General features: G+C 39.4%; 1 protein-coding gene across 2 annotated transcripts in view; it reads right to left on the bottom strand.

Moving 5' to 3' along the window:
- The window catches only part of LOC134342800 (DEP domain-containing mTOR-interacting protein-like), a 110296-nt gene that overhangs the window by 43231 nt on the left and 42555 nt on the right, over positions 1-24510 (bottom strand). For both annotated transcript variants that reach the window (XM_063041384.1, XM_063041385.1), the window contains exons 3-6: positions 19227-19350; positions 17317-17495; positions 14937-15119; positions 9675-9815 (exon numbers count right to left, since the gene is read on the bottom strand). In XM_063041384.1, coding sequence (XP_062897454.1) covers positions 9675-9815; positions 14937-15119; positions 17317-17495; positions 19227-19350 — 627 coding nt within the window. The remainder of the gene's footprint in view (positions 1-9674; positions 9816-14936; positions 15120-17316; positions 17496-19226; positions 19351-24510) is intronic.

Genomic DNA, 24510 nt, shown 5'->3' with positions numbered 1-24510 from the left:
ATCATTGACATGCATCATGAACAGTTCTGGGGCCAGAACTGACCCATGCAGCACTCCACATCCATCTCTGTCTTCAGTTGGTTAATCAATCTTCTAACCATGCCAATATATTAGCCCCAACTCCATGCATCCTTATCTTATAAATAAATCCTTTATGCAGTACTTATCAAACATCTTCTGTAAATCTAAATGCACAACATCCACCTGTTCCCCTCTATCCACTATGCTCACTATATTCTCAAAGAATATAAGCAAGTTTATCAGCCCCACCCTCTCACAATTTCACCTATCACCTGGAGGTTCTTCCTCCCCTTCCCCCACTTTCTTACTCTGACTGCTTATCTATTTTTCCCAGTGCTAATGAAGTGTCTCAGCCCAAAACATTGACTGTACTCTTGTCCATAGATGCTGCCTGGCTTGCTGAGTTCCTTCAGCATTTTGAGTGCAAAACAAGTTTGTCAGTAAGTCTGTCAAACAGGACCTGTCCTTCATAAATCCATAATGCGTCTACCTGATGGAACCACTCCTATTAAACTGTTTATTTCTTCCTTAATGATAGCTTTAAGCATTTTCCCAACTGCAGACATTAAGCTAACTGGATTATAGTTACCAGCCTTGCCTGCATGCTTTTTACAATAGTGACATGACATTCACTGTCTTCCAATCTGCCAAAGCCTGATCAGAGTCTAGAGAACTTTGATAATTTGTCAGAAATGTGTTTACTATAATTTCTGCCATTTCTTTCAGTACACTGGGACGTAATCCATCAGGACCAGGGAACTTGCAAACCTTTAAACCCACTAGTCTCACCACCACCTCTTTAGTGACTACAGTGGCACCATCTGCAAACTCGTAGATGGATTTGGAGCAGAATCTGGCCACACAGTCATGAGCATCCAGGGAGTAGAGTCGGGTGCACGCTTGTGGAGCGCCAGCATTCAGAATAACTGTGGTGAAGTTGCTGCCTATCCTTACAAATGCTGTCTGTTGGTCTGAAAGTCAAAGATCCAGTTGCTGATGAAGTATTGGCTCCCAGACTCTGGAGTCTGGTGATGAATTTGCTTGGAATAATAGTGTTGAAGACAGAGGTGCAGTCAATATACAACAGTTTGACATAGGTGTCTTTACTATCTATTTGCGCCGGAGAGGAGTGTAGAGCCAGGGAAATTGTGTCTGTTGTTTCAGCAGTAGGCAAACTGCAGTGAGCCAGGGTTATCTGCAAAGCTGAAGTTAATGCATTCCATGAGCAGCCTCTCAAATCACTTCATGACTGTAATTGTCAGAACTACTGTGCAGTAGTTGTTTAGGCACATTAACTTATTTTTCTTGAGTACTAGGATGATAGTGGTCTTCTTAAAGCAGGTGGGAACCACAAACTAAAGTACGGAGAGTTTTAAAATGTTTGCAAACACTCCTGTATGGTCCTTCTGTGGGTTACAGTGCTTCCCATGAAGGAATTTGGGGTTCTTAATGCCAACCTAAATGCTCTTCTGCCATTTTGTGCAGTCTCATGAATTTCTTGCCAATATAGAAGCTAGAATAAAAAGTTTGTTACAGGAGTTGAGTAGTCTTTGTCATAGAGCCATACAAGGGGTAGAAAAAATTGCAATGTCTAAACAGAAACTGCCTAAGGAACAAATTGTGTTACTATTGTGGCAGAAGCTCGCATACAATGTAGGTTTAAAGGTGAAACCTGCAGAAAATGCAACAAAGTAGGACACATACAAAAAGCATGGTGAGCAGACAAAGATAAATGGACTGTACAGGGAAGAGAAAAGGCAAAAAAATCAAATTACAGTTTTAAAAAGAGTGCTAGTCTGCATGCTGTTAATGAAAAATCTGATAATGATGAGTGTGATACAGGAATAGGTAGCGTTGAGATTTACAATGTTAAAACTAGCAATAGACAAGCAATATGACATACACCAGAACGGAACAGGAAATTAATTAAAATGGAAGTAGACACTTGCTCTGCTGCTTCAGTCATTCCACAAAATGAGTTTGAATGGCATGTTAAAGATACAGAACTGAAGCTTGCAGATATCTAAATAAGAACTTACACTGGAGAAAAGATCATTCCTGTGGGAATGACATTCCTAACAGTGAAATACTAGAATCAACAAGCCACGTTGAGCTTAAATGTGGTAAAAACAGGAGGGCCAGCATTGTGGGGGTGTGATTGGCTGATTCAACTACAACTTGATTGGAGATCCATCCACAATTTGCATGCCACATCCCCTGGAATACAGTCATCTGAGAGCAGAATAAGAAAGGTAGTGAATGATGTCACAGCAGAGTTCAAGGATGGCACTGGAAAACTCAAACATATCAAGGGTAAAATAGTATTAAATGAAAATGAAATGCCAACATCTAATTTTTACAAAGCCCATCCAGTTCCTTACACTATCCATGATAAAGTAGCCAGTGAGCTAGATCGCATGGAGGCTGAAGGAATTCTTTCCAAGGTTGATTAGAACCCATGGGTAACACCAGTAATCTCAGTAGCCAAGAAAAATGGTCTTTCAGAATCTGTGGTGACTTTAAAGTCACCATCAACCCAATACTGAAAGTAAATCAGTATCCTCTGCCCTGGATAGAGGACGTCTTTGCAAACCTTTCTGGAGGAAAATACTTCAGCAAATTGGACTTAGCTGAGGCCTACCTACAGATGGAAATGAAGGAAGAGTCCAAAGTGTTGCTCATCATAAACCTGGCTACGGTGCACCACCCCTTGGACTCATAACTACAAGGTGCTCAGCTTGTGGAGCTGATAACTTCATCCTTCCTTTCTGCAACCAGCTTTCTCCAACTGAGAGGTCCCTACAGCATCACTTTTACATTGAACTCCAAATTACATCATGGATGTCTGATTAGAGTCCCTTATCTAATTAAAATAACATTCTTCCCTTTCACTTCATGAAGGGACTCTGAAATGCTCCACAATAAAGGAGCACTATTCAGGACTTTCCCCTGGTTTAACTATCAGTGTGTATTTAGGGTGTGTTTGTGTACAAATGTTTCATGTAATACACACACCTCACTTAACACTTTCCTGGGAGTATTGTCTCATTATAACATTCTTTGTTCTCCAGTTTGAACTTTCAGCTGGATAAATGTGGTCAGTCAGTCAGCGGGTGCCGTCCTGAATCCAGGGTTGGCGGCTATGCACCTCCATCTTCTTCGATCTTGCAACAGCACCAAGTACAGCCTCTCCTCCAGTTTGTTCAAGCTGGCCGCCTTGGCACTGCCCGCCGCCCCCGCCGAACTCGAGCCCGAGGCCATGTTGGCCTCTAGCCGCAGCCGCGTCTTCAACCTCGGCCCTTCCTTAAGTGGAAGCCTTGGGCAGGTCCAGGCACACGGTGAAGAGCCCAAGTTCATCATATTTCTTCTAACTAGGTGCATAGCGTACGATTCGTAGATATGTGGTGAGGCTTTAATCTCTTCCACGGAAGATGGCCGTTGGCTCACAAGGAGCTCAACCGCCCTTTGTCAGGTCTTGTCTTTTTTTTAGTCCTGCTGGGTGTCCTCACACCCTCCTCACCAGACTAAGTCCAGTGGGGGAGCCGGCCCAAGTCGCCGACCACTCGACCACGGATAACTGTGGTACATTTTTTAAAGAATGTTTTTTTTGGAGCTGCATGTGCCTGCGACAAGACCCCAGTGCAGATCCCAACCCTGTCTACTGTTGAATGCTGCAGTAACAGTGGCAGCCTGGCATTAGTCACTGCCCTTCACTATCGCTCCACCATCAGTGAATCATCCATGGCGTAGTCTGGGACAGCTGCCTATAAGAGTTTGCTAGGGTGGGCTCGAGTGAATAATGTGGATCAGCAATCCGTTGTGTGGCTCATGGCCACATGCCAGCTGGTCTGGTGTGTGTGAGCCACTTCTGGAATCTGGCTTCACCTGCTCCACCACACAAATCCCACTGTTTCTGCCATCACCTGATGGAAATGACCATCTTCCTTTTGTTTGACTCTGTAGCCCAGAGGTTGCAGGTTCAACAGTGTCGCCCCAACAAAAATATCTTCTCCGGTGTGGGACAGCCAAAGAGACATCGGCTGTACAATAGGCTGTGATGATCCAATCAGACTGTCTACACCAGGAGCAGTCACAGCCAGTCCCCAGCAAATGCCACACAGTGTGCCGACCAGGGTGAGTCTTGACCCTACATCATAGTTCTAAGTGACTGCACTTTCCCACCACAGCCTTCTCAGGCAGTTTCTGCAGCCTGCACTCTGGGGCAATCCCTTATTGGATTTCAACGCAGCAGTCGGGAGGGCAGAAGCTCATATCAGGGTCCCAATAGTAGGTGTGTCGGTAATGCATCTCTTTATATATAATGCTTCAAAGGCCCTCTTCAGCATCAATTCCATTGATGCTGTTATTACTGTGATCACATGTTGAGGAGTTAGCAATGTTGTGTCAAGCTGTTCAAGAATATTTTAACAAACGGTGAGTCAACTTTTAAGAGAGGGAATATTCACACCTTGTAAAGCTGGTCACAGCTCAAATTTTGTACATCTCTGTGTGAATATATGTGATCATTTCAAATCTCACAGGTCAATGTTATTTATGTTGTAAGCAGATACTCTGTGTGTTAAATCCTGTGCTAAGCTGGTTTGAGCTGTGGGTACTGTGGAATTTGTTATTTGTTTCGATAGTCCATGTTTTATGGTTGTTTATTAACAGTAAGGTTTCAGGAAGTTAGTATTTTGCATTGAAACAAAATTGTGAGCAGTTATACTTTACTCATTAACAAGGCACTGCATGTCACCTTGCAGTAGTGTAGTTGACTTTACCATAAATAGTAATTTATTACAGAGGTCTATCCTTGTCTCAGTTTCTTTCATCTACAGCCTCTGCTTGGCATGACCCTATGTTGTAATTTCATTACAAGCCTTTGAGGTTTAGGCACATGGTAGCTATTAGATTGTGTTATCATCCAAACTGCAGACCTCAACACTTATGTCACCAGAAGTACCAGTAAGTTTTCAACAGACCATGGGCTAATCGCCTTTGTTGACTTCAAGAGCCTTCTGCACCAAACGATATACAGCATTAAAAAAAAGCGGTCCCAACACCAACCCCTGGTGGAACACCACTTGTCACTGGCAGCCAACCAGAAAAGGATCCTTTTATTCCCAGTCACTGCCTCCTGCCAATCAGCCAATGCTCTAACCATGCCAGTAACTTTCATGTATAGCATGGACTCTTAACTTGGTAAGTAGCCTCATGTGTGGCACCTTGTCAAAGGCCTTCTGAAAGTCTAAATATACAACATCAGCTGCATCACCTTTATCTATCCTACATGTAATCTCCTCAAAGAATTCCTACAGGTTCATCAGGCAAGATTTTCTCTTAAGGAAACTATGTTGATTTTGTCCTATCTTGTCCTGTGTTACTAAGTACTCTATATCCTCACCCTTAACAATTAAATCCAACATCTTCCCAACCACTGAGGTCAGGCTAACTGTCTAAAATTTCCTTTCTGCTGCCTAACTCCTTTCTTAAAGAGTGGATTGACATTTGCAATTTTCCAGTCCTCTGGCACCATGCCAGAGACCAATGATTCTTAAAAGATCATTACTAATGTCTCCACAATCTCTACTACCACCTCCTCAGGGTGTAGTTCTTCTGATCCAGGCAACTTATGTGCCCTTGGGTCTTTCAGCTTTTTGAGCACCTTCTCCCTTGTAATAGAAACTGCACTCACTTCTCTTCCCTTCACCTTTCAACAGCTGGCACACTGTTAATATCTTCCACAGTGAAGACTGATGCAAAATACTCATTTAGTTAATCTGCTATCTCCTTGTCCCCCGTTATTATGTTTCCGGACTCATTTTCTAGCAATCCTATATCCACTCTCATCTCTTATTTTTTTACATACTTGAAAAACCTTTTACTACCCATCAAACTTCAAGATGAACTCTTTCATGTTGTGATCACCGTCTCCAATAGGTTCTTTTACCTTAAGCTCCCTAATCAACTCCAGTTCATTATATAACACCCAATCCAGTTTAGTAGAGTCGACTAGGTTCAATGACAAACTGCTCTAAAAATCCATCCCACAGGCATTCAACAAACTCATGCTCAGTTTGAACCATTACCAAACTAATTTTCCGAATTGGCCTGCATGTTAAAATCTCCCATGACTATCATAACATTGCCCTTTTGACACGCCTTTTCTATTTCCTGTTGTAATCTGTGGTCCACATCCCAGCTATTGTTCGGAGGCCTGTATATAACTGCCATCCAGGTCCTTTTACCCTTGCAGTTTCTTAACTCAACTCACAAGGATTCAACATCTTCCAATCCTATGTCACATCTCTCTGCTAATTTGATGCCATTCTTTGCCAGCAGAGCCACACCACCCCCTCTGCCTACCTTCCTATCCTTCCGATACAATGTGTAACCTTGGATATTCAGTTCACAACTACAACCATCCTTCAGCCATGATTCAATAATGGCCACATCATCATACTTGACAATCTGTAAAAGTGCAACGAGATCATCTACCTTATTTCTTATACTCTGTGCATTGAGGTATAACACTTTGAATGCTGTATTTGCTACCCTTTTTGATTCTGCATCCCTCATGCACTGTTAATCACCCTGATGTGAGTTGGGGTTGATGGCTGAAAGATAGCAGATGGAGTTTAATGCTGATAAGTGTGAGGTGCTACATTTTGGTAGGACTAATCAAAATAGGACATACATGGTAAATGGTAGGGCATTGAAGAATGCAGTAGAACAGAGGGATCTAGGAATAATGGTGCATAGTTCCCTGAAAGTGGAATCTCATGTGGATAGGGTGGTGAAGAAAGCTTTTGGTATGCTGGCCTTTATAAATCAGAGCATTGAGTATAGGAGTTGGGATGTAATGTTAAAATTGTACAAGGCATTGGTGAGGCCAAATTTGGAGTATTGTGTACAGTTCTGGTCACTGAATTATAGGAAAGATGTCAACAAAATAGAGAGAGTAGAGAGACAATTTACTAGTATGTTACCTGGGTTTCAGCACCTAAGTTAAAGAGAAAGATTGAACAAGTCGGGTCTTTATTCTTTGGAGCGTAGAAGGTTGAGGGGGGACTTGATAGAGGTATTTAAAATTATAAGGGAGATAGATAGAGTTGACGTGGATAGACTTTTTCCATTGAGAGTAGGGGAGATTCAAACAAGAGGACATGAGTTGAGAGTTAAGGGGCAAATGTTTTGGGGTAACACAAGGGGGAACTTCTTTACTCAGAGAGTGGTAGCTGTGTGGAATGAGCTTCCAGTAGAAGTGGTAAAGGCAGGTTCGATTCTGTCATTTAAGGAAAATTGGATAGGTATATGGACAGGAAAGGAATGGCGGGTTATGGGCTGAGTGCAGGTCGGTGGGACTAGGTGAGAGTAAGAGTTTGGCATGGACTAGAAGGGCCGAGATGGCCTGTTTCCGTGCTGTAATTGTTATATGGTTATATATGATCTGCTGTCATCTGCCTGCCCTACCTGACAGTCTGATTGCATGCTATTATTGCTTTTTCACCATCTGTCCTATCCTGAGTCCCTTCACTCTGGTTCCCACATCCCTGCCAAATTAGATTAAACCCCCTCCAACAGCTCTAACAAACACCCGCAAAAATATTGTTTCCCCTCAGATTCAGGCGCAACCAGTCACTTTTGAACAGGTCATATTTCCCCCAGAAGAGATCCCAATGATCCAAGAACCTGAAGCCCTGCCCCCTGCACCAGCTTCTCAGCCATGTATTAATTTGCCAAATCATCCTGTTTCTACCCTCACTGGCACACTATATAGGCAACAATCTGGAGTTTACTACCCGGGAGGTCCTGCTTCTCAGCTTTCTACCTAGCTCTCTAAGTTCTCTTTTCAGGACGACTTTGCTTTTTCTTCCTATGTCATTGGTACCAATACATACCAGGACATCTAGCTGCTCTTCCTCCCTCCAAAATGTGTACGTGATCCGAGACATCCCTGACCATGGCACCTGGGAGGCACCATATCTTTCGGGTATCCCGTTCACATCCACAGAGTCTCCTGCCTGTTCCCCTGACTATTGAGTCCCCTATCACTGCCGCTCCCTTCTTTTCCCCCTTTCCCTTCTTCGCCATGGACCCATGCTTAGTGCCGGTAACCTGGTCTCCGTGGCATTCCGTGGGAGTTCATTCCTCACAACAGTATCCAAAACAGTATACTTATTATTGAAGGGAATGGCCACAGGGGCGTTCTGCACTAACTGCTTATTTATATTTCCATTTGCCCCGCAACTCGCTTCCTGTAACTTCGGGGTGACTACTTCCCTGCAACTATGATCGATTATTTCCTCTGTCTTCCGTTCAAGCCAAAGGTCACCAGCTGCTGCTCCAGATCCCTAACATGGTCGTCAAGGAGCTGCAGCTGGATGTACTTCATGCAGATGTAGTTCCCTGGAAGACTCTGGGTCTCTCAGGACTCCAGCATCCATCATGAAGAACACACAACAGCCATTTACTACACTAGGTACCTTAACAGAAGCGTATCCAGAGCTAATGCCTCTTTCAAACTGAAGCCTCCTTTTGAGCCAAAACCTGACCCTGCTACTCTCATCACTGGCCTACTCCCAACAATTGCCATCCTGCTTGTCCCTTCTGTACTTTTAAATAAGCGTTGCCAACCTGCAAGAAACCTCATCGCTGTGTCTGCTGCTGCTGCTGATTGGGCTGTCAGAATGATCCCGAATGCCCATGTAGCTCTCCTTTCATAACAGTGTCACTGACCTGCGATAAACCTCATCGCTGTGACCTGCCCCTGCCATTGATCAGGCTATTGAAATTTCAAATTGCAACACCTAGAGTCCTTGCAGAGGGGAAGAGGGTGCTGGATTTTTACCACCCTCTATGTGAAGGTGAATTCAGACTTTGCTAACAGATCTTGCAAATACACTGATTAATCTTCTGTATTCAAGAAAATGTTGAGAAATAGTAAGCATGAAGACAATGAAAACTTCAAACCCTTTCATCAATATCCTTTCCATTACTCCTGTTTTAAACACCCAATATCATTTTCATGATTCTACAATGCAATGTTCTGTAGGGCCTACGTGCTCAAGTCTTTTATGCCTGATAAAATTAAAATATGCATTCACAGCCAATTACTTCCCATCCAACTGAACAGAAACAAATATATGAGAGTTGTATAACTTCTCAGTATATATGCTCAGCTTGAGTTGTTGGACAAGGAATATTAAGTGCTAATAACTAGTAAATAGGAATGTGAATTGTGCTAATGCAGTAACAGAAAACGACAGAAAAAGCCTTAAGGTAGAGAGACACAGCAGTGACAATGCCCAAGTTTCAGGAATTTCATTAATTATTTTATAGAGGACACACATTGTTGAAATAGAAAATTGAACTTTCAGTTTAACTCATTTAGACTTGTAGATAATCACTTTATTCTGTAATCAAGACCTAGTTTGTTACTTGATATCTTTAGTAGCTTCCATTCTGTTGTCAAAATCTAGGTAGATCAGCTTTGACTGATTATGTGCACCAGTCTTATTAAATCGCCCATAATCTGAAATACCAATCTGTGTAGTCTTTCCATTTGCTCTAATTTGTGTCTGGTCTACTAAAACAATACATTTCTGAATTCAATTTATAGAGATTGCTTGCTTTAATTGTACTGCTCCAACCTGATTTGGGGTTACATTCCACTGAAGACACACAGGCAAGACTTGGAGTTGTGTTGTAGAAGGCTGTAGTTCCTGTGACGGCAGAGGTAATACTGCTCCGACGCACTGCTGATACCACCTTTATTTCTTTATTGGTTTGCACTGGCAATTGAAACAGGAAGCAAGTTAGGCATTCATCGCATTGGCTACACATCATCACAGAATTAAATGCATAGCAATAACATTAACTAGTAGGCTAGAAGACTAGGTCAGGAAGACAGTTTGGTCATTAGGACAGGATATGTTTTTGAACGGGGAAAAAACACATATTCTTATCCCTTAACACAAGGAAATCTCCAGATGCTGGAATTTCAAGCGACACACATAAAAAATGCTGGTGAACGCAGCAGGCCAGGCAGCATCTATAGGAAGAGGTACAGTCGACGTTTCAGGCCGAGACCCTTCATCAGGACTAACTGAAAGAAGAGATAGTAAGAGATTTGAAAGTGGGAGGGGGGAGGGAGAGATCTGAAATGATAGGGGAAGACGGGGGGGGGGATGGAACTAAGAGCTGGAAAGTTGATTGGCAAAAGAGATATGAGAGGATCATGGGATGGGAGGCCAAGGGAGAAAGAAAGGGGAAGGGGGGAAGCCCAGAGGATGCGCAAGGAGTATATTGAGAGGGACAGAGGGAGAAAAAGGAGAGAGAGAGAGAGAGAGAGAGAGAGAGAGAGAGAGAGAGAGAGAGAGAAAATAATAATAATAGTAAATATATAAATAAGGGATTTAGGCAGGCAGGGAGCCAGCTACAATGCTGCATGATTCAGCATTTTTAAGTTTTACTGAAGAGCAAATTTCTCTATTTTTTGAATTAAATACAACTGAGGGTATGTCAAATTTGGTTATTTGGGATACAATGAAATCTTTTCTTAGGGGACAGATAATCTCATATTCAGTAGCTTTAAGAAGGAAATCTAAAGCAGAATGTTTAGTGATTACTAACAAGATTAAAGAAATAGATAAAGTTTACTCAGTAACACCCAGTGAAGATCTATGTAAGGGTGGAACTTCAAATTCAGTATGTTCTGCTTCTGACTTTTCCCATTGAGCAGCAACTTCTGAAATCTAAAATTCAATTTTATATACATGGGGATAAATCAAGTAAATGGTTGGCTGGTCAACTTAAAGCATCTACGGCGCAGAAGACAGATTTTGAAAATATGAAGAACTGATAGAACTGAAACGTCGGAATGTCAGGAAATTAGTAAGGTATTTCTGGATTTTTACTCTAACCTTTATAAATCTTATTTTCCAGGCAATACTACTTTTATGAATAGATTCTTGCAAAGATTGAATCTACCCAAAATTTCTATCCAAGATATGAAAACATTAGATGTGCCTATTAAACGAGAGGAAATAGTAAGGGCTATATCTTTTCAATCAGGTAAAGCTCCGAGACTGGATGGATATACAGTAGAATTTTTTAAGATCTTTACTGAAATACTTACACATCATTTATGCCAGATTTTCACTGATTCTATACCCTCTGGGACCCTTCCGAAAACTTTCTATGAAGCATTAATTTTATTAATTCCCAAAAAAGAAAAAGATTTATCTGAATGTGCCTCTTACGGGCCAATTTCCTTATTAAATGTGGATTCTAAAATTCTTTCTAAGATTTTGGCTAACAGGCTTGAGAATATTCTACCTAAGGTTATTTCTAAAGATCAGACTGGATTTATTAAGAACAGATATTCATATTTTAATATTCAGAGATTATTGAATATTATTCATTCCTCTCCATCTAAAGAATCCGAATATGTTGTCTCTCTTGATGCAGAGAAAGCCTTTGATAGGGTTGAGTGGTTCTATTTATTTGAAGTTTTGGAAAGATTTAATTTTGGTCCAGGTTTCATTTCCTGGATTAAGCTGATCTATCTAGCTCCTATGGCAGCAGTTATAACTAACAATCAAAACTCTCCTTATTTTAGGCTATACAGAGGTACCCGGCAGGGTTGTCCTCTTAGTTCGCGCTGTTATTCAATCTGGCTTTAGAACCTCTTGCTATTGCACTTCGGGACTCCAACAATGTTCAAGGTATTAAGAGAGGAGATAAAGTGCATAAGGTTTCGTTATATGCAGAAGACTTGTTAGTTTATATTTCGGATCCTAATAAATCTATTCCTTTTATGTTATCTATATTTTCTGAATGTAGTAGTTTTTCTGGATATAAATTAAGTTTGCACAAAAGTGAGTTATTTCCTATTAATAACTACTGGGATCAATACGATCAAATTTCTTATAGTATTGCTAAAAATAATTTTACTTATCTTGGTATTAAAATTTTAAGGACCTTATAAATATAACTTTCTTCCATTAATTGAATACATACAACAAATACTTTCTAAATGGTCTCCTATGTTATTATCTTTAATTGGTAGAATTACTGCTAGTAAAATGATACCCAAGTTCTTATATGTATGTCAAGCAACCCTTCCTTTGTTCCTAAATGGTTTTTTGACAGAATAGACTCTAAAATTTTATCTTATATTTGGAATAATAAAAATCCTAGATTGCGTAAACCTCTATTGCAGAAATTAAAAAAGCATGGTGGTATGGCTTTGCCAAATTTTAGAATGTATTACTGGGCAATTAATATTCAATATATTTTGTTTTGGATTCATTATGCAGACATACATGATTGTCCTTTATGGGTAGATTTGGAGAAAAACTAGGTGAAGGGGTATTCTTTGGCCTCTTTACTGGGAGCTTCTCTTCCTTTTTTGCTTTCTAAGATTGGTAGTCAAGACCTCAATCCCATTATTAAACATACATTAAGAACTTGGTTTCAGTTTCGTAGATATTTTGAGTTTAATAACTTTGTTCTTTCTAGTAAAATCCATCTTAATTATTTTTTAAACCATCAATTTCCAATCAGACCTTTTTAATTTGGAAAACTAAAGGAATAATAACTTTTTTGGATTTGTTTATGGAGGATAGTTTAATGTCTTTCACTCAGTTAGTGGACAAATATGATTTATCTAATGCACACTTTTTTAGATATTTACAAATTAGGAATTTTTTACCTCGTTTACTTCCAAATTTTCCCTCTGCTTATCCACCCAATATGATAGATACTCTTTTTCAGGGTAAACCATTTCAAAAAGGACTGATAGCTATAATTTATAAATGGTTATTTAATTTGCAAAAGGTATCTAACGATAAAATTAGAGGTGCTGGGAATTGGAATTTCGAGAGTCACTTTCAGATAATCAATGGGATAAAATTTTTCATTTGGTAAATAGATCATCTATTTGTGCCCGTCATTCCTTGATACAGTTCAAGGTAGCAGACCCGGCACATATGTCAGGGGATAAATTAGCCCGTAATTTTCCTAATATTAATCCTACTTGTGACAGATGTAATATTGAGGTGGCTACTTTAACTTATAAGTTTTGGTCTTGTATCAAGATAGCTAACTTTTGGAAAGATGTCTTTAAAACTTATCAAAAGTTTTGAATTTGGGCCTACAACCGAATTTATTTACAGCAATTTTTGGGATCATTCCACCGGAAGCAGGATATGTTCCTGTTTCTACTCAACGGATGATAGCATTTACAACTTTATTGGCTAGGAGAGCCATTTTGCTTAAGTGGAAGGACTCTAATCCACCTACTCTTTTCTATTGGCTTTCCTCCATTATGTCCTGTCTAAGTTTAGAGAAAATAAGAAAGTCGGACATTTGATATATCCTTTAAATTTGAAGAAACCTGGCAACCTTTTATTCAATATTTTCATATGGTTTGATCTATTGTTCTCCTAGTTACTCTCTCAAAAATTTGGATTTGATCAGAAAGATTTTCTTTGTTCTTTCTTTACTCTCAATATGGGCTGCCCAGTCCCCCTTTCTTTTTTTTTCTTTTTTATTATTTTTTATTTTTGTTTATAGAGAAGTGTTTTTTTCCTTTATATAAAATTATAAAAGTTTCTTTTTCTTTTTTCTCTTTTTATGAAATGATAAGGAGTATTTTATTTTTTATTATATACTATTAGATTGATACTATATATGATCTTGATATTGCTTATTTTACCTTTTATATGTATTGTTATCAATATAGATATCTGAGATAACCTCGTGTTCATATATACGTACTTTTTTTAAAAATTAATAAAAAGATTGAGAAAGAAAGGAAGACTGTTGGGTCATTAGGACAAGATACGTTTTTGAATGGGAAAAAAAACATTCTTATCCCTTACTAGCTCATTCCCATAAATCTCAGGAATTTTAAACCTCGCTGGTGCATTACAAAGTTATAGAGTTATACAGAACACAAACAGACCCATCAGCCCAACTTCTCCTTGCCAAACACGTTGCCTGCATTTGGCTCACGTCCCTAAAACACTTCCTGTCTATGAACCTGTTCAAATGCTCTTTAAACATTGTAATTATCTTTGAGGATGAGATCAAATTAGCCTTCATTATGTAAATAAACACAAAGTTTGCAGTGTGGAGAAAACCATTGATCTTTTCAAAAGAACTCTGTTTAATATGCACATATTTTCATACTTCATTTTTTTTGCGACTGATCCATTGTGTTCTTTTTTTTAAACTACTACCATAGATTACACTTACACCAATATGTCTTTCACTCTGTTTCATGTTCCATCTACCTGTTCTGCACAAAAAAAAATCACAAAACCTTGCAAGAGAAACTGAATTCCAATTCTCAGGCTTGAATCCATCTTGTGTCATCTTATTTTGAGCAAGAATGAGCACAGTAGTGTAGCAGTTAGTGTAACATTTTTACAGTGCCAGCAACCCGGGTTTAATTCCACCGCTGTCTGTCAACAGTTTGTATATTCTCCACGTCTGAGTGTGTTTTCTCCGGGTGCTCCGGTTTCTCCACAAGTTCTAAAGAGGTACTGGTTTGTAGGTTAATTGGTTACATGGGTGGAACTGGGCAGCACATGTTCGTTGGGCTGGAAGAGTCTGTGACTGTGATATATTTCTAAATAAATAAAATTTTATTTAAACATAGAACTTCTAGGAATAGAACTCAATAAAAAAAGAGTACTTCTAGCAATAAAGGACAGATATGGTAAATTGACTGGTTAATTTGACAATTAAATGTTACAAGTTTGTTCACAAGCTACTTAAATTTAAACATTTTCGAGTTCATTGATCCAAAACCATGCTGAGCATTTGAAATAAACAAAATATATAATAGATGTCCAATTGATATACATTTCATACATGCATGCATTATTCTAAAATACTTCCACCTGAGAGAAAACTGGAGCCGTCCTGTTCCGGGTTCAGCTTTCGCAGGCAGAAAGGACTGTCATGGGATTCTTGTGCCATCCGCGAGCTTTCATTTAAGAGCTCAGTCAGTCGCCGTCTTCGACGAAAGTTTATGCGGAACTGGTAGAGCAAGTTACTGTCAAAAAAGTGGTGGCGATTCGAGACTGCAGAACAACAAATCACTTTCTTAATAAAGCCAAACTTGTTATTTTGGACTCCTTCAATTCCTTAGTAATATTACATTAACATTAATCTTAATGGTTTGGTCTAGAGCAGGGGTTCCCCAGCCTTTTTTAATGCCATGGACTAATAGCATTAAGCAAGGGGTCCATGAACCCCAGGTCTAGAGCATTAAACTCTCCTTACATAAAGTCAGCAATTTGGCTGAGAGACATTGTTACAGTTTACACTTGACGTTTTGGCACAAAACTGAAAATGCCACACTTACTCAGTAAATTTGTGGATGAAACCAAAATTGGGGATGAGGTGGACAATAAGACAGGCTATCATGGCTTGCAGAAGGATCTGCAAAAGCTGGAAAAATGGGCTGAAAAATGGCAGATAGAATTTAATACAGACAAGCCCGAGGTTTTGTATTTTGATCAGACCAATCAGGGTAGGTCTTACACAACGAACGGTAGGGTATTGAGGAGTGTGGTAGAGCAAAGGGATCTGGGAATACAGATCCATAATTCATTGAAAGTGGCGTTACAGACAAATAGGGTCATAAAGAAAGCTTTTGGCATGTTGGCCTTCATAAATCAATATATTGAGTACAGGAGATGGGATGTTATGTTGAAGTTGTATAAGATATTGGTGAGGCCTAATTTGGAGTATTGTGTGCAGGAAAAATGTAAACAAAAGTTGAAAGCGTACAGGCAAAATTCTTAAGGATGTTGTCAGGTCTGGAGGACCTGAGTTATAAGGAAAGATTGAACAGGTTAAGTCTGTATTCTTTAGAACATAGAAGACTGAGAGAAGATTTGATAGAGGTATACAAAATTATGAGGGGTACAGATAGGGTAAGTGCAACGGGCTTTTTCCACTGAGGTTGGATGGAACTATAACCAAAGGTCATGGGTCATGGGTTAAGCGTGAAAGGCAAGAAGTTTAAGAGGAACATGAGGGGTAACTTCTTCACTCAGAGAGTCTTGAGAGAGTGGAATTAGCTGCCAGCAGAAGTGGTGCATGCAAGCTTGATTTGAACGTTTAAGAGAAGTTTGGATAGACATTAATAGTAGGGATATGGTCCTGGTGCAGGTCGATGGGAGTAGGCATTTTGAATAGTTTCGGAACGGGTTAGATGGTTTCTGTGCTGTATGACTCTAGTGATGTATTCTGCACCAACTGTGTCTGGTTTCTTGATTCCCTCTGAATATTGGGATGATAAGTGATGTATAAGTAGTACTCTTCTTGTATAGAGTCAGGAGAATGACAGCTACTTGTGTAAAAATTTATTGGTTCTTTTGGATGGACTTCAACACCATTGCATCAGAGTTCTGGAAAGTTAACCGTACATCTCACATTGAATTTATCAACTACTTATCAAATACTTAAGTATGCCTGGCCCTCTGCCTATATGTAATAAATGTTCAAACTTGTCAATTTGGTGCCTTGCATTGAACAACATTCTGAATTCTGGTTTGGACAGATTTATTTTAGGAGGAGGAAGCATTAAGGTATGGGAGCTCCAAAGAATGAAATAATAAAATAGCTGAGAGCAGTGCCTGTAATGGTGACTGAATAGGGAAAGGAACCAAAATAATTGAATTTAGGAGAAAAGGAATGAGGTAAATACAAAGTATGAAGGGACAGTTAAATGGAATAAAATAAAAGAGGTCATGGTTTAAGGGTGAATGGTGAAATGGTTAAAGGAACATGAAGGAGAATATCTTCACTCAGAGTGTGGTGAGTGTGTGGAATGTGCTACCAGCAGAAATGTTGGATGTGGGGTCAATTTCACCATTTAAGAGAAATTTGGATAATGGATAAGTACATGGATTGGGGAGGGGGGGGTGCGGTATGGAAGCAGGACAACGGGAAAGCGGAATATAGTTCGGCATGGACCAGATGGGCCTGTTTCTATGTTGTGGTGTTCCTTGACTATGATTCTAAAATCAGATTTTAAAAATACAGATGGTTAACAGATTGGAGTTCTGAGATCTAGTGTCAGTTAATGAAGAATAATGGATGTATAGCATTTTCTAAAGTTCAAGATATGATTTGCAGGGTATGCAAATAAAAAATATGTAAATACGTGAAGTAACTAGAAACTTAAATATAAAGGCAGCATATGTAAATAGATTATTTCATGTTTAAAAGCTAGATATATATAGTCAACATCTATTACAGCTTCCTCACCATGTTGAATGATTCCATGTTCAAGTTCTCGCCGGCAAAGCTCCACTGCTTCTTTCCTTGAAGAAGCTTCCCCTTCTTTTATCAGCCAGTCAATGATTTCGCAGCCAGAAACACTACGTTGGTACTTTATTCCATTTTCCTCTTGCAATTTCATAATTGTATTCTCAGAATTAATAAGCCTGTCAATGGCAGATTAACTGTGTAGAGATGTACATGTCCCAAAATAATCAGATATCTAAAAGGAACGTTTGTTCCAAAACAGAAGATATTACATCTCAAACTAAAATTTTAAATAGGCACTTCTTAGATTAGAATCTTTGCTCTTTTGGCTTGTTTTCAACAATATCTTGAAGAACTGAGCCCAAGTTGAGCAACTTCTAAAATATATATCAAAATCTGCTCATTAGTCTAAGCCATTTCTGCTGTTTCTGTGTTGTATAAACATTGAATGAAGAGCCAGATCTTCCAGGCAGCAGCAAGCTGTCCAAGCTTGCTACTGGCTTCCAAATAAAATCAGCACTTACCTGGAGCAATTCAAGCTAGTGCAGGTTCGGCAGGTAGATTTCACCGTGGAACTGCTGGTGAACTACAGATATTTGCTCTTCACTGTACTTTACTCCAGCATCAAAGCAAAGCTGGAATGACAGCAGTGATCAGATAAAATCAGGACTTGCCAATTCCTCCACAGAAGTCCCAAATTTCTACACAATTGTGGAGGCAAAATGAAGCAGTTCCACGTGGAATCACTATTGCCTTCAGAGAAATTTAGACCCCAAGCTAAAAATTGCATTTTTCTGGTTTGCTGCTCAACTGGTATGATGACTTCCTTGGTGCTGGGAATCAGAAATTGTGAGAACAATGGGAGAGAAGGGACCAAGACCACTAAAACTCTTTGTAGCAGTCTTCAAGGTCAAGTCAGCACTAGGACTTCATTGCCCAGGGCAAAATACAGACCTTTGTATCTTTGTACAGAATAACAAACTGTTCTGTAAATGTGACGCGGGATCATAGACAAAGAGGTTTTGTCCAGAATTCTCACAAAAATCAGTACCTCCAACAATATTGAAGTATGTTTTGAAGCAATCTTGTAATTAATAGATTAATGTTAAACCAAGACACCCATTAACAGGACGTTTTCCCTTAGTCTTTTTAATGATTACTCTAAACCCATGTTAATCTGCCTTTTAACTTTGCAGCTACTATTTTGTTTTCCAGTGCACGTTAACATTTCCTATTCCAAGCATTTGAAATATTGTATTTATTCTTAAAATCATTATCTAATCTACCCTGAACATGCAGAGAGAAAAATGCTTTGTTAAGCTTATGTCTTTCATGACCTTGGGTCACTCCAAAGCACTTTAAAATGCGTGAAGAATTTTAAGCATTCCATTCGAAGCACAGCACCTGAGAAAGCAGATAGGTTCACAATTTAATGTCTCATCTCATGGACACCATCTGTGATAATGATTCTAGCCCTCAGATCCTTTGAATTCACAAGTTTCCAACTGAAAGTTGAGTGCACTATCAACATAGATGAAATTGAAGAGATTAATATTTTAGTGTAAAATACAGGGGAATCTAAGAGTAAAATGTTAATGAAGGGTAAAGGGTCAGAGGAGATGTCAGGGGTAAGTTTTTTTTTTACGCAGAGACTGGTGAGTGCGTGGAATGGGTGGCCAGCAACGGTGGTGGAAGTGGATACGATAGGGTATCTTAAGAGACTTTTGGATAGGTACATGGAGCTTAGAAAAATAGAGGGCTATGGGTAACCCTAGTAATTTCTAAGGTAGAGACATGTTCGGCACAACTTTGTGGGCCGAAGGGCCTGTATTGTGCTGTAGGTTTTCTATGTTTCTATGTCATCAAATAGAAGATGGAATCAATAATTAAAAACTTTATTAGGAACTCACTTTTCATACAAGCTCTGACCTCTCATGAACACCTTCACCTCCTTACTTAAGGGAAATGTTCCATCATCTTTACGGAATCTGTAGAGAAGTTTTGCATCCTTGAACTCTGAATATCCATCACAAACTGAAAGAAAACACATCTTATCATGCTTAGTTTCGCTGCAGAACAATGCCATTTTCTTTCAATTAATATCCTTCCAATATGCTATGGTTAATACTTACATTATTGTAATGTATGGAATGACATGCATTATTAGACTTTTCTTGCCCCCTTACACTAACTCAGAATATCAAAGATGGTTATTGATGCATACTATTTGAAAGTGAAGGTACTGGTGTAGTGTTGGAAGATCAGAGAGAAGGATGAGGGAAGAAACCAAAAACGCAGTTCTTAAGCAGCTGGATGATTAAAATGCTCGCAAGTATCAGCTTTCATTATTACTGTCGAATGAATTCTCAACAGTCTTTTTAACTTCAACAGAAGTTTCTCCAGATCAAAATGTGTTTTCGGTAGTATGTTTACCAGATTTATTTTAATATGTTCCATAAGAAAGTAGAAATATCTTCATGCAGGTTCAGCTGTGGGAAAGGAGCTAGTCTCAAAGGTTGTTTGCTTTATAAAAGAACTAGCTTTTGTTAATAAAAACAGAGCTTTTAAACCAATTTCCAAATGGAAAGATTCTTTTCAATTCAATGTTTGTCTACAGATCTTTCAACATTTAGTGATTGTATTACAGGAATTCATATTCATGTTTCATAGTCATAGAGAAGTATAGCATAGAAGCAGACCGTTTGGCCCTTCTAGTCTGTGCTGAGCCATTTAAACTGCCTACTCCCATCAATCTGCATATCCCTCCATACCCCTACTTCCCTTAAACAATGAAATCAAGCTTGCATGCACCACTTGCACTGGCAGCTCGTTCCACTCTCTCATGACCCTCTGATTAAAGAAGTTTCCCCTCATGTTCCCCTTAAACTTTCCCCTTTCACCCTTAACCCATGACCTCTAGTTGTTGTCCCACCCAACTTCAGTGTAAAAAGCTTACCTGCATTTACCCTATCTATACCCCTCATCTGTACCCATCAAACCTCCTCTCAATTTTCTACACTCCAAGGAATAAAGCTGTAACCTATTCAATTTTTCATTAAAACTCAAGCCCTCCAGACCCGGCAACATCCTTGTAAATTTTCTATGTACCCTTTCAACCTTATTTACATCTTTCCTGCAGTTAGGGGATCAAAGCCGCGCACAATACTCCAAATTATGCCTCATCAATGTCTTATACAACTTCAACATAACATCCCATCTCCTGTACTCAATACTTTGATTTATGAAGGCCAATGTTCCAAAAGATTTCTCTACACCCTAACAACGTGTGACACCACTTTCAATTAAATATAGACCTGTATTCCTTGATCCCTTTATTCCACCACACTCCTCAGTGTCCTGCCATTCACTGTGTAAGACCCACTCTGGTTGGTCCTACCAACATGCAACACTTCACATTTGTCTGCAATAAATTCCACCTGCTATTTTTCTGCCCATTTTTCCAGCTGGTCCAGGTCCCATTGCACTACATCCCCAATATTGGTGTCATCCACAAACTTGCTGATCCAGTTAGCCACATTATCACCCAGGTCATTTTATATGTTAATATAAATGACAAATAACAATGGACCCAGCACCAGTCCATGAAGCATTCCACTAGACACAGGCCTCCAGTGAGAGAGGCAACAATCTACCACCACTCTCTGGCTTCTCCCCCAAAGTCAATATTTAATCCTACTTACTACCTCACCTTGTCTGTCAAGTGACTGAACCTTCTTGACCAACCTCCCGTGCTGGACTTTGTCAAGCACTTTGCTAAAGTCCACGTAGACAACATCCACAGCCTTGCCTTCATGAATTTTCATGATAACTTCCTCAAAAAGCTCTAAAAGATTGGTTAGACATGACCTACCACACATGAAGCCATGCCGACTATCCTTAATTAGTCCATATCTATCCAAATATTCGTACATTTTGTCCCTTAGAATACCTTCTAATAACTTTCTACTATTGATGTCAGGCTTACTGGCCTATAATTTGCTGTTTTTTTTAAAAGAGCAATTCTTAAATAGTGGCATAACATTGGCTATCTTCCAATCCTCTGGCACCTCACCTGTCATTAAGGATGATTTAAACATCTCTGCTAGGGTCCCGGCATTTTGCTCCTGCCTCATGCAGGGTCCGAGGGAACAACTCATCAAGCCCTGGGGATTTATCTCCTCATATTTGCCTGAAGACAGCAAATACCTCCTCCTCTAATCTGTATAGAGTCCATGAAGTTGATGCCATTTTGCCTTACTTTTTTTTATAGACTCTGTGTCCACCTCCTGAGTAAATACAGATGCAAAAAATATAATTTAAGGTCTCCCTTATCTCATTCAGCTTTTGGATTACCATTGTGATCTTCCAAAGGACGAATTTTGTCCTTTGTAATTCTTTTGCTCTTAACATATCTGTAGAATCCCCTCAGATTCTCCTTCATCTTGTCTGCTACAGCAACCTCATGCCTTCTTTTAGTCCTCCCGACTTCCTCCTTAAGTATTCTCTTGCATTTCTTTTACTTCATAAGCACCTCATTTGTTCCTACCTGCTATGAACCTCCTTTTTCTTCTTAACCAGGGTCTCAATATGTCTTGAAAACCAAGGTTCCCTACACCTGTTATCTTTCCCTTTTATTCTGACAGGCATATACAAGCTTTGTACACTTCAAATTTCATTCTCGAAGGCCTCCCACTTACCAAGTAATCCTTTGCTAAAAACAAACAGCCTGTCACAATCCACATTTGCTCAATCCTTTCTGATACCATCAAAATTAGCCTTTCTCCAATTTAGAATCTCAACCCGTGGACCAGACCTATCTTTTTGCATAATCACTTTGAAACTAATCGCATTATAAGACGATAAGACTGTAAGACATAGGAACAGAATATGGCCATTCAGCCCATCGAATCTGCTCTGCCATTCCAGCAGGCTGATTCCAGACCCCACCTAACCCGATACATCTGCCTTCTTGCCAAATCCTTTGAGGCCCTGACCAATCAGGAAGTGATCAACTCCCACCTTAAATATTCACACGAACTTGGCCCCCACCGCAGCCTGTGGCAGAGCATTCCACAGACTTACTACTCTCTGGCTAAAAATATTCCTCCTTACCTCTGTTTCCAAAGGGTCACCCCTCAATTTTGAGGCTGTGCCCTCTAGCTCTGGATAACCCCACCATAGCAAACATCCTCTCCACATCCATCCCCTCTAGTCCTTTCAACATTCAGTAGGTTTCAATGAGATCCCCCTCACATTCTTCTAAATTCCAGTGAATACAGGCCCAAAACTGCCAAATGCTCCTCATATGTTAACCCCTTCATTCCTGGAATCATCCTCTTGAATCTTCTCTGGACTCCCTCCAATGACAACACATCCTTTCTGAGATATGCGGCCTAAAACTGTTGACAATACTCCGAGTGTGGCTTGACTAGTGTCTTATAAAGGATTCGCACTATCTTCTTCCTTACATATGCTATTCCCATCGAAATACATGCCAACACTGCATTTGCCTTCTTTACTGCAGACTCTGCACCTCTGATGTTTGAACCTTCTCCCCATTTAGGTATAGTCACTAGATGATATTTGTGATCACTAGATGCAAAATGTTCACTTGCACAAACTTTTGTCACCAGCCCTGTCTCATTCCTTAATAGCAGATCAAGTATCGCACACTTTCCGTTTGGGATCTCCGACTGGCTGCTGCTCAAAGCTCCCAACTGCCGTGAGTCACTGCCTTTCCTACTTAATCGCAAAACCTGACTGAACTACATCTTCTCAGGTTTCTGATCTCTGATAGGTCGCTGCTCAAAGCTCTGGTTTGTTAATTTGAAAATGTTCAAAGAACAGATATTACTAAATCATGTTTAAGGCAATCAGTAATCTACTTTGGGTGACATCATTGTTCCTACAGCAATTTCTATACATTTCTGGAATTCAAACAGGAGAGTTTGGTTTACTGGATAAATGTGCTATCATGTGGGGTAGAGAAATATACATGCTCAGGTAGGTTCCATGCGTCTAAGATTTTCTTGGGCCCAAGAATGGTGGGAAACCTGATACAATTGATCTAAGCTTTGATGAGGAAAAAGATAAATCAGTACTTGATATAATTTTGTAACAGTAACATTGTTGATTAGTGAATTTAAAGCACGTCTTTCTCCTTATTGTAGGTTTATTACAATTGAAAGCTTACAGTTATGAAAGGATGCCCAGTCAAATTAAGGATGATCTAAAGGTATTGCCAAACAGCAAGTCATAGTGCTTGATATTCCCTTAAAATAAACTAGAAGTGAATTTCACAACCTAACTCTCCCTGTTGAAAGTTTCACAAAAATGGAACATATCGCAAGGAACCATTTCTCAACTTGCACGACTGGCCATCTGTTAATTTTAATAGTTAGAAAAATATGTAAAACTCATTATTTGCCCTTCACTTCCCAGTTCTCAATGTAGACTTTTATTCTGCAGTTCTTTGGAAAAACCTAATTGTAAAAATCTACTCCTCAATGTCCTTATATTCCTCGTCAGTGATGGAGAGTAATCTTCATTACATATGTCATGTGTCCCATCAAACTTCATATAAGATGGCACTGTAATTATCAATTGAGTGTATTTCTGAGTACTTCTGAAATCACATAGTGAATTATATCTTTCGCTTACTGATATTTTCCACCATTACAAAGTTCAATTGTTCATGCATAATAATAAAATGTCACTATAAGAATCTTGATTCTGTATTTCTCACACTCACAATAAAGACAGATACCAAACAGGAATTTAATTTCTAACTGCATTTTACCATCGTAAAAGCACCAAGCGAATCCACTAATCAGTCCATGTAGTATTGATAAATCTGATCAAATAATTTCAGTGCAAGATCTTAATACAGCTTCCATAGTGTCAAAAACTCACTAAATTGTAAATGAAAGATGCAGATTTGTTATGAGAAAATGTAGAATTTTACTATAGTTTCTCCAACATAACAAACTCACAGACATTGAAACTTTACCCTGTGGGATTTTATAGTTGAGGCAGCTAAATAACTCTCAGGCATGAGAGCCAATGCATTCCACCCAGCAGAAGTTACTCCACAATTTCCTGTATTTATGAAGTGTGAAGTACAGGGAAAGGGATGAATCCTAGAGATTGGAGAGACGATTGCTGGACATTGGGTGGGACGGAGACGAGGAGTAG

The sequence above is a fragment of the Mobula hypostoma genome, chromosome 2 (assembly GCF_963921235.1).
Source record: "Mobula hypostoma chromosome 2, sMobHyp1.1, whole genome shotgun sequence".
Classification (NCBI taxonomy): domain Eukaryota; kingdom Metazoa; phylum Chordata; class Chondrichthyes; order Myliobatiformes; family Myliobatidae; genus Mobula; species Mobula hypostoma.
This window is presented reverse-complemented; position numbering and strand designations above follow the sequence as displayed.